Source organism: Centroberyx affinis, unplaced genomic scaffold, assembly GCF_046629955.1.
Source record: "Centroberyx affinis isolate AG114_WGS23_722 - 3 ecotype Tasmania unplaced genomic scaffold, CSIRO-AGI_Caff_v1 ptg002751l_1, whole genome shotgun sequence".
Lineage (NCBI taxonomy): Eukaryota > Metazoa > Chordata > Actinopteri > Beryciformes > Berycidae > Centroberyx > Centroberyx affinis.
The window spans coordinates 153,693-169,603 of record NW_027280914.1 but is presented as its reverse complement, the minus strand read 5'-3'; the positions used below and the strand labels follow the sequence as shown (position 1 = coordinate 169,603).

General features: G+C 41.7%; 1 protein-coding gene across 1 annotated transcript; it reads left to right on the top strand.

Moving 5' to 3' along the window:
* The first annotated feature begins 9,887 nt into the window (after window positions 1–9,887).
* LOC139657766 (cell death-inducing p53-target protein 1 homolog) lies at window positions 9,888–14,774 on the top strand. The gene is made up of 6 exons (XM_071535706.1): window positions 9,888–10,007; window positions 10,356–10,626; window positions 10,976–11,089; window positions 13,299–13,457; window positions 13,621–13,747; window positions 14,666–14,774. Exons 2-6 carry the CDS (start codon window positions 10,395–10,397, stop codon window positions 14,772–14,774), a joined length of 741 nt encoding a protein of 246 aa, XP_071391807.1. The 5' UTR covers window positions 9,888–10,007; window positions 10,356–10,394.
* Window positions 14,775–15,911: the final 1,137 nt, after the last annotated feature.

Here is a 15,911-nt window from a genome sequence, read left to right as displayed (position 1 = left end):
GCCGTAAAGCGATCCAGCAGCTTTCCTAACCAAATTCCGACCTGTTGGCACGCAGCGTAAAACGCAGCGTCGAGGCCGGTAGACGCTGCCAATCTTCTTGGCGACGGTCTTGTTTGTTTACAGTAATTACGCTGATGTCTCAAAATTAATGCGGTAACGATTCCCTGATGTCAAAAAGCTACACAATAGCACCTTTAATATCCGCGGCCACGGCTAGCGGCGGTGTCACCGGCTCTGCGCCTGTGACCGCGGTGAACCTGTGCTGAGATGACAATGGCTCTGTGCCGTTTCAGCCGCTCCATGGCCGAGATCCTAAGTGGGACACAAAGCCGGCTTTATCTCTGCTCTCGCTGTTGTATCAGTGCTGCCTGGCTGGACACATTAGCACCGGACTTAGCAGCCACACACACACACACACACACACACACACACACACACACACACACACACCAGTACCAGCACAATACATTGCTAGACTGGAAGCGGTGGCGGCGGTTGTGTGTGTGTGTGTGTGTGTGTGTGTGTGTGTGTGTGTGTGTGTGTGTGTGACTATAAAGAGACCACTGACCACCGGGGGAAGTGACAGAGACAGACACATGCTGTTTCTGTTCCCATATCATGTGGTGCAGTCAGGAGGAAAATAACAACTGTAACATAATGTATGGTCTGGTCTGTCTGTGTACACTGTCTGTATGTCTGCGTAACTAACTGCATAACTGCTGTGTGTGTGTGTGTGTGTGCGTGTGTGTGTGTGTGTGTGTGTGTGTGTGCAGACTGCTTAAACAGGTCAGACTGGCCTAATAACATTATGCATCGGAGTGTCCCTCTCTCTGTTTTCTTTCTCACTCTTTTACTCTGCTCCCTCCATTTCCCTTTCTCTCGTTCTCACCCCCCCCCCCTTTTGTTACTATTCTGTGTGTGTGTGTCTGTGTGTGTGTGTGTGTGTGTGTGTGTGAGAGAGAGAGAGAGAGAGAGAGAGAGAGAGAGCAAGCTCCTCCCTTTACTCCCTTTATTTTACTGACAACAGTCTAGAGCCACTTCCTGCCCTCCCCCATGCACATGATCTCTCTCTCCCTCTCTCTCTCTCTCTCTCTCTCTGTCTGTCTGTCTCTCTCTCTCTCTGTCTGTCTCTCTCTCAGTGAATGAATGAAAGAGAGAGAGAATGGAATGTGGAGAGAGAGCTTTTCAAAAGAGGAGAGAGAGGAGAGGCGAGCCATAAAACACGTTTACAGGTGAATTTGCAGGTTGTTACACCGCAGGACATCACAGCCACAAACATTCACACAGCAACAAAGTCTGGCTGTTAACCCTTTGTGGCACAGATCTGGTGTTTTACAGCCAATCAGATCAGACACCATGTCATTTCATCACATCTGAGCCAGAAAGATAGAAAACAAATTCAGAGAAACTCATATTTTCATTTGGAGCCGCTTTGACTTTTTGATTCAGTATGAAGTTATCACTGTCTGCATTATATACCAGACATGATTTTCTGTTACAATCCTACTAGCATGCAGTGGTACAGCAGCACTATACTGTTATCTTGTCTCTGTGGTGACAACAGGGGTTAAATTAGATTAGATGAAACATTAATGATCTCCATGGTGAAATTGGGCTGTTGCAGCAGCAAGTAGTAATAGGAGACATCAAAGAAAAATAGGATATAAATAAGGATAGCACAAATGGGGGGTTGTTTAGACACATACAACCTACAATTTCAACACTGGGACATATTAAGTAGAAATGTATAAATGGAAAGGTGCAAAAAAAGTATGGATTCAAGCATTCAGCAGTAGTAGAAAAACTGAGAGAGGAAGAAATATGTGCATTATGAAAAAGGTGAATTATTAATATTCTAAAAAAAAAATCTATTTTAAAAATATCATTTTCTATGCAATATATAACAGTGATGGCTGTATGAGAGTGTAAGAGCAACACTGAAAATTTACAGCATATGTACAAGATGTGCAAAGAAATGAGCTTGTGTTCACATGCTGTAAAGCAATATTCCTTTTGTGCCATAAAGCAAGTCAAGCTGATTTCCCGCCAAATCCAACCCTGTGGCACACAATAGGGAGTAGTTGACGTAATTTCCGTCAACTTCGGCTTTCCGATTTTACCCTGTATGTCAATGTACGGGGGGTTAAGCAATCTAAAAAACATATTGCTTTGATTTTTAAATATGTTGTAGTAAGCATCAACACATCTCGTTTGGCTTAATTTCACAAAAATTCAGTATTATTTACATGAACGACAAAATTAGTCACCGAACTACACTACCCAGCAGCCTTTTAGCTAGTTGGAATGTTCCATCTACTGCAAAGGGAACGGTAGCTAGCTAGCTGCAGCTTCACAGGCTACAGTGAAAAAATGTCAGCAGTTATTATCATGAGTCTCTGACTATAGCAAAGTCCCAACCTGCATCTCGAGGTGAAAACCTGCTGTGAGTGACAGCCTGCTGCCTATCAGGAGGATCAGCTGCTATCAACAGTCAGTTCATTCTACAAACTTACAAAGTCTTTTCTGCGCCCTAAAATAACAGAAATGTGCAGATCGTCTTAAAGCTCATGCTACGTAGTGAGCCAAGAGGTGAATTTCAACACCGTTAGTAGCTACGTTTAGTTGCAGAAGACAGAATACTTAAATAAAGTAAATGGAAAATCGCGTTAGCATACCTGCCAACATTAGGCTGTGATAAAGAGGGAGATTTTCTTACTAATGGATATACATTGGCTATTGTCGATATTGTGGATATTCTTGCATTTGTGACCTCTCACAGAGATTAATAGCCTATGTAATCCAATCTAGAAATAACAGAATGAAATGCAGTATGAAATGTAAAAAATTCCAATTCCATTTCCATTTTCCAGTAACTAAGAAAAACTCTGTTTCTATACTCAGGGGTTAAAGTGGGATTTGGCAGGTGGGGGAACCCTGTTTCGGAGGGGGGGGTTCAGAAAAAAATAGTAATTTAAAATAAATTTCCTGCATTTCTACGGGGGGTAGATACATAATTGGTGGGGGGGTCAGAAAAAAATAGTAATTTAAAATAAATTTCCTGCATTTCTACGGGGGGTAGATACGTAATTGGTGGGGGGGTCAGAAAAAAATAGTAATTTAAAACAAATTTCCTGCATTTCTACACCACCTAACCTCTTGGATTAAGTCAAGAAACAGCAACCCTGTATAATGTTAACCAAAAATGTAAAATTATGTTATATTACTAGATTTCAGCATTGAGGTGCTTACATTCATGATTTTGCATAGGCATACTAACCTAAAAAACCTATTATTGGGAATCATGAGAAAGTTTCAGAGCGTCAGACACAGAGCGTCCCCGTAACCATGGCAACTCACTCTCACTCCTGCCTGCGTGCGCACGGCGCGAGAGGAGAGGGAGAGACGCTGAAGAGCCGCTGTGAGAAAATGGACTTGTGGCGTGAGAGCGTATCTCAAAGTCTATACAAAATAGCTCGTACATCTACAAGTTTGCTGATGTGGCTCGCGGTTAGAAAGGGGAAGGTCTCGCACCAAGTGGACTGAAATTTGGAAGTGTATTTCTTCTTCTTGAGACCTGTTTCAGTGGCAAACTGAGCGGAGCAGAGGACTTGAGCGAGCGCAGCGACGAGTGACGCACGTCAGGCAGGGTCGTCTGCGCACGCTCACCTCTGCCTCTGGGCAGGGTTGCCAGGTACCAGGACACATATCCCCCACAGAAACTGAGAAACATCCATTTGATTTGTATCACTATGAAATCGGGAGATTAATGGGAGAAATTACCAATCGGGAGCACAGCGGGAGAAAGGGTTAAAAATAGGGAGACTCCCGCGAAAATCGGGAGTGTTGGCAGGTATGCGTTAGCAACTTAGCCACTAGTCAATCACAGGAAGGCTTCAGCCTACACTTCTGCCTCGGCTCCCTATGTAAAATGCATTGTAGAGGCCGCCAATCTTCTCAGCAATAGTCTCGTTTGTTTACTTTAATTATAGTAATGTCTCAAAAGTAACGTGGTAATGAATTATTTAACCCTTTAACATGGTCTACAGGGGGGACATACATATGAACAGGAGTGACTAGGCATGTAGACGAGCGTTGAGAAATCTCTTCACCTAAAACAAAATGAGTCTGAGCCCTGAGAGGAAACACACTGTGGTTTACGCACCGGGTAACAATGCCTGTGATTTGTCACCGTGATTTATCTTTGTTGTTATGCGTTGGAGGCATAACAATCAGGGCCGCGCGCTTCTTAATCTCTGAATTTCACCGCTGAATGATGCTTTCGCAGAGATTTTTAAGCGAAGCTCTATTACATAACCCTCTTGTTTCGGCGGGTGATTTACAGCACCGATAGGCTCCGGGACATAATTCATGCGCAGATAGGCGGCTGTGGGGGAATGTGATGTAGTGTCTGTGATGCGGGACGGGATCCATCCTGTCGCTGGGGCTGCAGACGTCGTTTTTCATATCGGACCTGCATGCTGGCAGCCTGCCTGACATCCTCTCTCTCCTCTCTCCTCTCTCCTCTCTCCTCTCTCCTCCCTCTCTCCCTTCTCTTTCCATCACTTTCCTACCTCGTTCTCTCGCCTCCCCCCCTCCTCCCCTCCATCCCTCCCTCCCTCCCTCTCTGTCTGAGTGGTGCAGTGGTCCGGTTCGCTCGCCCTGCCCCGCCAAAAAAAAGCAAAAAAAACCCCCTCCTGTCCCATTTTGATGACATCATCTCTGCCGCTCACGTTTAGCCAATGTGTTCGAGACCACGAGTGAAACCAACTGCCGTGGGTGTGTGAGTGTGTGTGTGTGTGCACATTCTCCTGCTATTACTCAGTATGAGAGTCCAGCTGCAAGCCGCTACACAGGAAGTGGTTCTCACAACGTTTTTATTCAGGCATGAGAAGGAGAACATCACACACACACACTCACTCACACACACTTGTATTACTGTACTTGTGAGGACCCTCATTGACTACATTAATACCCTAACCCTAACCTAAACCTATTCTAACCCTAACCCTAAACCCAAATCCAAACCCTAAACTAGCCTCTTTAAGAAGTGAGGGCCGGCCAAAATGTCCTCATATTTCTATCCTTGTGAGGACATTTAATATAATAATCTTTATTTAGAACATTTCAAAACAAAGTTATAAAGTGCTTCACAACCAAGAAAAAAAAAATGAACAAATGACACAGAACAATAAAACAAAGAGAACAATGAAGGAGAACAGTAATAAAAAATACTAATAAAAAACGTATTAAAATAAATAGTCCCAGCCAAAGGGATCCAACAAATACAATAAATAAACAACAGACAAGGCAACAAGGATAAAAATAAGTAAAAGCCAAAGATTATAGAAAGGCCTTATCATAAAAGCGGTAAAAGATGACAGTGACTCTGGCAGCCTGAGCTCCTCATTTGGTCCTCATAAGTATAGAAATACATGAACACACACACATACACACAAATACACACACGGAAAGAGAGGGGGGGGGGGGGGGGGGGGGGGGAAGAGGAGTGTACAGAGGAATTCATTGATAAGAAAAGCAGCAGCAACAAAGCAGCGCCAGGATGTGAGCTCTACACACACTCATACACACACACACACACACGCTAATCCGGGCATGACGCAACCCTCCAAGCAACTGTATCTCATCATCGGTGAGTCGTCCTGTGGGAGGGAGCGACCCAGTACAACATCTGCTGTCTAGTGGACAGACTGGACCGCTCTGCCATGCTAAACACACTCATCCATCTATACTGCTGTGCAGCTACTTAACACTGACTGACCTGTGTTGCTCCAGTGAGGCATCACAGTGCTGTTATTACAGCTTATTTTAGTGCAGGATAGGCTACAACATGATATAACTGCATGGGTTTGTCATTTGATACCGCTGTATAATACTGCAGTTATGTAACGGCCCACTATTGGATTATGGAGGGGAATTATACAGCGAGGTTACACCATCAGTAACTTACATGCGAGTGTGCGCCAACCCCGTGCAAAAATGTCAACCAGTCCACGTCTCAAATTGTTTCTAATGTCCATCAACTAGTTATTGTGGGAATATGAGTAAATAGATATTTGTGTTCAGTGTGAACATCTTCCTTTTTATAAGCTAATTGCTGCTGCTGATGGAAAACATTAACGCTAGCTCACAAGCTAATGCTAGCTAAGTAGTCGAGTCACCAAACCTTGAGTAGCTACAAGTTGAGTCCCAAGTCTTCAGTGTTCGAATCAGTCACCAAAGTCATGTCCGAGTCAAGTTTCAAGTCGAGTCCAACAAACCAATCCATGCTAGCACAAATTAAAAAGGACACAAAAGGTACAAATTTACATATATCATATGTCATATTATCTAGTTTAGCTACGTGACTCTAAGTTGTGGATTTCAGTCATTACATTTGTTTTGTTTTTTTGTGTGTTTCAAAATAGGCCAAAAATGAACAAGCAAATTTAAAAATGATACCGTAAAGCTATTGTATTTTAACAGTGTGTTAACAGTTTAATAGTTTTAACATCATAGTGTTTGTGTTGTCAGATAGATTTCCATAGCTTATGTCTGCATGTAGGCTGATATTGTTAACCAACCAGATGATCAGGTACAAATTTAGTGTAACACTGAAAAGATGTGAAGCCGATGTCTAAGGTGATCGAGTCCCAAGTTCAAGTCCTCAGCGCGCAAATCAGGGTTAGTTAATATTCAAGTCCGAGTCGAGTCACTAGTCATCAAAATTGTGACTCAAGTCGGACTTGAGTACTACAACACTGCTAACTAGACCTGCCTTACTATTAACACGTCATCACTCCGCCTATGTCATGTAAAATGTTTGTATTAGTTACAGGTTCAAACAATTATTGGAATCCTTTCAGCTGAAGAAGCAATGTTGTAAAGCTGGTGTTAGCGCGCTAACGCTAGCTTGCTATTGTCCAAGGCAAGTGGAAACTGTGATGTGCCGAATAATGAAGCGAACTAGCCATCATTAACTTATATATGAGAGTATTTCTGCATATGCTGAGTGTGTGTGCCCCTGCTGTCTATGCTGAGTGTGGCTAACACACTGACAGCTGGTGTGCACACACACAGTTTCCTGTTACTTGATCTGTATCACACACACACACACACACACACACCATCGAACCAGCAGCTGAGAAATTGTGTCTGAGTAGACTGGATAGTGTGTGTGTGTGTGTTTGTGTGTGTGTGTGCGTGTGTGTTGGTGTGTGCACATGTGAGAAGATACCTGACCATCTTACCTGCGTGTGTTTGTGTGTGTGTGTGTGTGTGTGTATTTCTTTCTTTCTTTCTTTCTTTCTTTCTTTCTTTCTCTTTCTTTCCCATCATTAATTGAAGTCCAAGAAAAGATGGGATGAGAGAGAAAGAACAAGAAACAAAAACAGAGAAAGAATAAGAGAGAGAGAGAGTAAGCTCTTGGCGTAAAGCTCTTCATCTGCTACTTAATATTTCAGGCTGGTACACCGATGGATGGAGGGATGGAGGGACGGAGGGATGGATGGAGGTCTGCCGTTGCAGGCTGGTGACGTCAGTCCTGTAAACTAAAGACATAATCCTCTGGAGGCCTGACCTCACACATCAGTGTAACAGCCTGACACCTAGTGGCCCGCTGCTGGAACAACATCTGCCCTTTTTTTTTTTTATTCTCTCCCCTAAATAAGTAAAATCACTTGTAAGGGAAAATGTAGAACCCTGTTTTCTTGGTCGCTGACAACCGTGTTACAGCTCTCTCTTCTGGCCCAGATATCTTCCACAGTGGATGGTGCAATAGAAACATCTCATTGTAAAGCTCCTCCTGCCTCAAATAAAGGATGATGAGGCCTTATCAAACTGCAGTGTGGTGTAAAAAGGCACATCGGAAAACAAAACGAGGTCACAAGATAAGCCTTATGAAATACACTCCTTATCTGTGTGCACATGTAATTACAGTCTGCTTTCTTTTATTATTATTATCAAGACCAACCTATACTGAGTGATTTTGTGTGTGGAATATAGGTCAGACATCATCTGCTCTGCTGATGCTGTAAACCGGCTTCAGGCTTTATTGATGCTACGGTGGCTGGCTAGTGTCATATGGGGCCAATTGCCACATTTCACATTTGAATAATGGTGTGCTGTGAGCTGCTGAACACCACAAGGCTGATTTTATGTTCACACCAATAAATTAATGACTGATGAATGACTAAATGACTGTGTCCAGCTCTACAATGGAGCTTCTGTTAAGAGTGTAATCATGGCTTTAACCTTTGACCTCAGCATCATTCACACAAGCTGTAGCTAGATTCTTACCAAGAGTTTCTGATGTGTGATGTGAAATGAAGAAAATCTCTTTTCCGGCCAACAGAGATTTGAGGCTTCACCAGTTAAATGAGTCTTGTTTTAACTGCAGTCCATCACTTCCTGGTTGAATCTTTCAGTGCCATTTTCATTCAGTGAACCATACAGGGAAACTGTTAAGAGTAAGCTCTCATTTGCCTGGCTGCCTGGTGTATACTGGTTAAAAAGTAATGAAAAAAGAAAGTATATTAGTATATCAATTTTGATTTGTTTTGACCGAGGAAATATTAATCTAGTTGTTAAAAAACCCCAATTCATATGGAGGATAGCACTCATTACCTCCACCATTACCTCATTACCTCCATCTGTTAGCAGGATATCTCAAAAAGTTGGGCACGGATTTGCACAAAACTTGATATGAAGGTCGGTTATGGGTAAAGGAAGAACTGACTTTTCATGTCGATTGGCCAAAAGGGGGCATGGTGTGGGCGTGGCATGTCACCAAAAGGTGCATAACTTCATTACATGGTGTTGTGAGACATGGCACATTTTCCATTTCCCATTGTAGAACTAGATGGAAGACAAAAAAGAACTAGAGAGACTAGACTAAATAAATAAATAAATGAATAGACAGTCAAAGGATCATAGGATAGATTTTGCACCAGCTAACTCTCTTCATTTTGGTCACTACTCCACTTGTTCCAAAGTACATTTATAGACAGTACAAACTTTAGCCACAAGAAAATAACAGAAACACTGAAAAAAAAACAGGGAAAAAAAAGTATTGCCACACAATTTCCACAAATTATGGACTTAATTTGTGAGGTTGGAGTGAGTGCATATAAATTGATAGATGAAATTATATCCATGCTGAAATTTACTGAGAAAGCACTACCATAAGTGATAGTGTCGTTTCTATACAGATATATTTTATAAATGCACAACAGCCCAACGTTATATATAATATTAGAAATAGCCCAAGGCCTGGAATTGAACCATGCTTGACCGCTTTCACAATGGAAACTCAAAGGAAATCTTCCACCAATCTGCATTGTGTTCTGTCAAACACATTTGTTAACAGACACAATATGAGTCAGCACAAACAAGGGTATGGTGTTATGATCATACCTAAAGCCAGGCTGAAAAGGTACTTTAGTGAGGAATTAATTAAGGATTCCCAGGTCTTAGCTAAATAGCATATACTTAAGATCAGTAGTTATTAAGCCAGCTAGGAGATAGCATCAAAACAAGAGTCAAATGATGTCCTTGCATTATCAAGGCCACACGCTTACTGACACAGAACAGGTTGATGTCACTGTGCATTGTCCTGTGTCTGCTGCAGCCTGAGTTCATTTGTATATTTTATACAGACTCATTTGGTTGCGCACACTGTTTACATCATTATCTAACCGCACTCAGTGTGGGCTGTTTTTACTGTGAAATCCACCATGCAAGGCATTATGAGTGAAAACAGCACAGCACACAGACCAGCGGACCCAACATGGAGGATAAATGATGGAAACACATCATTCAAAATAGTTGGTGTCTAACAGAGTCGCTTTCACCGCCTCGGCTTTGTATTTTTAGAATAAGCCAGAGAGAAGATTCATTTTAATGAGGCAACACTGACATTTTTTGATACTGACGTCCCTGCTCTTGATCATCCAACGCTGTTTTTCATTGACATCCCATCCTTCTGGGCTGGATATCTGGTGTAAGATCATGTTGGAATCTAAACTTGCTCCAGCAGGACTCCAGTCTGGATTTGAATGTGATTAGGTTATGGCTGTGAAATCAGGGCCATTTCGTTACCTGGTTGAAATTGCTTCAGATAGGATTCAATACTAAGGTTCAAACTGCTTCAGAGGTCTTAATTTTTTTCCGGTCTTGGGGACCATGGTGTAGAATCCAGACCCGAACGTGGTAAACTTCCAGGTCTATGGGCAGCCAGAGAGCCTGGAGGTAGACAGATCCTCCAAACCAGAAGAAGAAGAGGAGCAGGAGATGGACAGACCTTCCGGTTCAGAACCAGAAGAAGACTCTCCAGTTTAGAACCAAACGAAGAAGAACAGGAACTGGACAGACACTCCAAACCAGAAGTAGAGCAGGCGATGGACAGACCCTCCAGTTCAGAACCAGAAGAAGAGCAGCAGAACTCCAGGGACGATGAGTCTCTGTCCTGTGAGCCCGGCCAGGAGACACCCGAGGCGGGGACATGTCCCACATCGCTGGCCCTCATTGAGCTCCGCAGACAGCAGCTTAACAACAGGCATGTCATTCTGCTGAAGATGCAGCAGTTTTGGAAGAAGAGCGGGGAACATAGTAGCAGGGCCAAAGGGGAAGGTGAGTAATTCATTTCATTTTCTCCCATTTAACACAACAATCATTTGTTTAAAGGCCCAATTCAGGATTCTTATGTGTAAAAACTTTCTTTACTGGTAGAACTTGTTAGAAAATAATCTCTTCAAAGGTAGGATCTTGTTTCAAAACACATTTTGATGCATCTTTAGCGACCATATGTTATCTATTCTTACACTGAGAGCACAGTCGGATAATAAAAACAAATCCTCAGTCCAATCATAAAAGCCAGTAATTGGACAATTACGGTGCAAAGGTAGCCTGCTATACTCCAGGTCCGGCCTTTAAGATTGGCCACATTTTGTGACCTTCCTGTCCCTGTGTGGTGGCTCAGGGAGCAGTGAGGACGCAGAACAGCCATGTGAGCTGGAGGCCATCCAGATGGAGCTGGAGGAGCTGAGGGTTAAAGAGGAGGAGCTGCAGCAGCAAGAAGGAAGACCAGATCGAGGTAGGGCCAAGATGCCTCTCCTGTCAACACTAAATAGCCTACAGTTACAACTTAGGCCTTTAATCAGGCATCATATCTGTTTCTATCGGTTTTGACCAGCTGCTTCTTGCCTCGCAGGATGTGGTCGAGATTTGTGTGTTTTTTCTCACTTTTGTCATGTACTAATACAGTTTAAAAACATCACATTACATTAACTTCTATATTGCTGGAAACATTTACATTTGATTCTTGTCCATACTTTTACTATCTTAAAGCTGCACTAGTCAACTTTGCACATTAGTAGCGAGAGGTAACTGAAAAATGATAACGTGAGGTCAGTAAACATCACACAGCTCACTCATGTTAGCCAACCGGCCGGTCTGTGATGCTTTATACCAAAGGAAACCAAAGAGACGAGAGAGGAGAAGATCTAATGTTGTGAGTCCAGCTTTCTCTGGACTGCTCACTGCTGTTTAGGAGTCAGATTGGATTTTGCTCATAGGTTTTGATTCATCACTTGCGATTTCAGGCCCTATAACCAATCCTGAAACTAATGTGTACTATGTGGAGATTTTCAGTAGCTTTTAATTTTTTAAAACTAGCTCATCTCCTCCCTCGCTGTTTGAAAGCGCCGCTCTCCTCCTCCCATTCCTGAAAAAAATCCTCGTAATGGCGGAATCGATGAAGCAAGCGAGTAAACTTGTTAAACTAGTAAACTTGCTACCTGCCTCTTCACTTGTCATTGTGGGACATGTAACCTTCAGCAGGAGAAAGATCTGGCAAAGAGAGACTTTTTACGGTGGCCGCGAAGTGCAAAACGCAACAACATTTCACAAAACACAACAACAATTGACAAAACACAACAACATTTCACAAAACACAACATTTCAAAAAACAAATGAACATTTCACAAAACAAATTAACATTTCACAAAACACATTTCACAAAACAAATTAACATTTCACAAAACACATTTCAAAAAGCAACATTTCACAAAACAAATTAACATTTCACAAAACACAACATTTCAAAAGACAAATTAACATTTCACAAAACAAATTAACAATTCACAAAACACAACATTTCACAAAACAAATTAACAAGTCACAAAACACATTTCACAAAACAAATTAACATTTCACAAAACAAATTAACAAGTCACAAAACACAACATTTCACAAAACACGACATTTCACAAAACATGACATTTCACAAAACACAACAACATTTCACAAAACACAACATTTCACAAAACAAATTAACAATTCACAAAACACAACATTTCACAAAACAAATTAACATTTCACAAAGCAACATTTCACAAAACAAATTAACAATTCACAAAACATAACATTTCATAAAACAAATTAACATTTCACAAAACACAACATTTCACAAAACACAACATTTCACAAAACAAATTAACATTTCACAAAACACATTTCACAAAACAAATTAACATTTCACAAAACACAACAACATTTCACAAAACACAACAACATTTCACAAAACAAATTAACATTTCACAAAACACAACGGCAAAAGAGTCCAACTTCCTGTTACCTTGAGTGACAACGAATACATCCAATCAGTAACGACAAAGAAAGGACCTACCTTTTCCGTTTTCTGTGAAATGTTGAATTGTTTTCTCTTTTGCCGTTGTGTTTTGTGAAATGATAATTTGTTTTGTGAAATGATAATTTGTTTTGTGAAATGTGTTTTGTGAAATGTTAATTTGTTTTGTGAAATGTTGTGTTTTGTGAAATGCTGTTGTGTTTTGTGGAATGTTAATTTGTTTTGTGAAATGTTGTGTTTTGTGAAATGTTAATTTGTTTTGTCAAATCTTGTGTTTTTTAAAATGTGTTTTGTGGAATGTTAATTTGTTTTGTCAAATGTTGTGTTTTTTAAAATGTGTTTTGTGAAATGTTGTTGTGTTTTGCACTTCACGGCCACCATATAGACTGGTAACCACCGATATTTCTCCGTAGGTACGTAGTCCAGCTTTGCTGTGGTTTGTACCACACTGGTGGACAGACACTACTATACTGTAAAATGCAGTATAGTAGCGTAAAACATCACAGTGAATTGCAGACGCTTCAAAGCCACCTGCAGTTCGCCATAGCAGCATCAAATGATGCTGCATCCAGTGTGTTTGGGCCTTTATAGGGTCAGTTTAGGATGCATTACCTATACTGACGGAATGTTCTTTAATGCACCTAATCCCATATAGGTCGAGAGGGGACACATTCGCCCTCTTATAAAGTTGATCATGTGACGCCCTATGGGGGCATCTACCTGCTGCCGCCCCCGGCCGCAGAGGAGGAAGTGACATCAGAGCTGGGGCCGAAACCACGAACTGAGCCTGGGCAGGAAAAACCACTCACTCCAGGTGGGTCACACAAACACACACACACACACGTACAGTACACGTGTAGGCAGGCACGTACACACACACACACACACACACACAAACTCTCAAGTGTTAGTGTTAGAATATCTGTGATGTGTATACTAGTCCAGTAACGCTGTCCTCTGTCTCTCCTGTGTTGCAGTGGTCAGTCTCGCTCTGACCCCGGCCGTCACCCAGTGCCCGTCCTGTTTCGAGGTCATCACCACGGAAACCCACAGCAAAGTGGGCGGAGCAATGTGGCTACTTTGTTGCATGTCCTCCATGTTAGGGTACGTCCTTTTGGACCTTTTCCCTTTCTGATTGGTTGTAGAGAGTTTTACCTGGCCGGACTACTAGTTTGCCAAAGTAGAAGTAGAGTTGTAATTGAAATGTTCATGGGTTTAATAAGAATATTTGTCAGTGGTCAAATATTGTACTTTTATGGCAAGCTGCATTTACGTTTTATGTATTTAAGCCAATACTCTTATCCAGAGAGACCTACAGTGAGTGGGCGAGACAAATTGGGGTCACACTTTATTTGAACAGTCCAGTGTTGATATTCAACTATCAAGTGACTATAATATGTCACAAAAAAGTTTCTCATAATTGTGTGAAAAGTAGTCTACGGATATACAATGTCTGGGCTAGGGTTAATTTTAGGATTGGGGTTAATGTTAGAAATATGGTCAAATTAGGGTTACATGCAGTAAATACGCAAGTGACACTTAATTGAACATCTACTTTTTGTCACCTGATAGTTGAATATCAACATTGGACTGTCCTGATAAAGTGTCACCCACATTGGTTATTGTACACTCTTACAAAGGATGTGTCATTTGTAACACATCTGTGCGCCTGTCTTCTTTGGGACAACACACACTTGTGTTACTTTTCAACACAAGATATGTTAATGAAACACGTGTGAAAAATGTGTTGTCATTAACGTGTTGTGTTGAAAAGTAAGTGTGTGTTGTCCAAAATAAGACACACAGATGTGTTAAAAATGACAAACCCTTTAAGAGTGTAGGCGGCTCAATGACGCTTCGATGGGGCTTTTTTGTTTTGCTGTTGCAGGTCAGAAATTGAACTTGTGACCTTTCAGTTACGGGACAGTCTCTCACCACTAGTCCACCCTGCTGCACCCCTGCCTGCATATAAACCTTTTGTACGACTTGATCCTCACCCTCCCCTCTCTTTCCTCCTCACAGGTGTGTTGCAGGCTGCTGTTTGATCCCGTTCTTCATAGACAATCTGAGGGACGTCCATCACCAGTGTCCCATGTGCCACTCACACATACACACCCGCGAACGGCTCTGACATGGACATTACAGTACTGCCAGTTACCCTGGTGTCATTTTTATATACAGTACAATCTGCAGATTCAGTCCACTTTCCTGACATCTCAGACTTTTCTTGCTCTCAGATGCTATCGGATGTTGACTCGACCCCCCCCCCCCCCCCCCCCATCTAAAAATCTGTTTTTCTCCACCTGGTCCACCTTCCTTTATTTTCTTCCCAGCACTACAAACATTACACTTGTGTATAACATGTAAATATCTCAAACTTCTATGCATTGATCAGTTGGCTGTTGAAGGGTTTAGTGCAGAGCTCCTGCAGATAGATCTACATGTCTGTTTTTGACATGTGGACAGACATGTACACTGTTTATGGCCTATTTTGGTTTTCGTCTTGACTACGATTTGCTCTGGCCTCAAACCCCTTTGGACCCGTTCTTGGAATTGACTTGGACTTGACTAAGGCGGTCTTGACTAACAGCCCTGGTACAAACTGTCCAAAGACTGATAATTACAAATCTCAGAGTCACAAATTTGTTTTGTGATATCTGTGCCAGGACCCTTTTAAACAGAGTGATACTTCAACCTCTCTCTTAGACTGATTACATGGGTCAGCCTCTGGACTTTGCATACTGTCTGAATAACATGGACTTTATTCAACAACACTGTAATGTAAATATTTCTCTGCAGCTCTGGGTGTGGTGACAAGAAATGAGTCTTTCCACAATGAATAATGTGTAAACAGAAAAGGGAATGAGATATGCTAATCTCAAAACAGTGGGATTAAAACATGGTGCTCACTTTGAAGCAATGCCAAATGATAATAATAGCATGTTACAGCTGCACAATTCCAAGCCTTGTTCTTATTGCTCCTGATGTTATTCTACTGCTACATGGTTTATCGGTTAAAAAGTTTCTCAAATATTATGGAAATATATTTGGAGAATGTTCGTTATCTAAACATTAGGGAAATGGGAATGGAACCTGAATAAACATGATATGCAAAAATTGGTGTATCACCCAGTAGGACGTACTGACAAAGAACTGTTCTGTTGCGGTCTTCATCCCACTTGTTGCTATAGCTCATATGCTGTAAATAAACAATGCAAAGGTAATGGTTTCCCTGTTACAGAGGCAGAGAGTACCATGCATCTTCATT

What these genes read in the sequence shown, in the direction of transcription:
- LOC139657766 (XM_071535706.1), top strand. Translation starts at nt 10,395, where the DNA reads ATGGACAGACCCTCCAGTTCAGAACCAGAAGAAGAGCAGCAGAACTCC. An exon ending in TAGCAGGGCCAAAGGGGAAG is followed by an intron (nt 10,627 to 10,975) that starts GTGAGTAATTCA and finishes GTGGTGGCTCAG; the next exon opens with GGAGCAGTGAGGACGCAGAA. An exon ending in GGAAAAACCACTCACTCCAG is followed by an intron (nt 13,458 to 13,620) that starts GTGGGTCACACA and finishes CCTGTGTTGCAG; the next exon opens with TGGTCAGTCTCGCTCTGACC.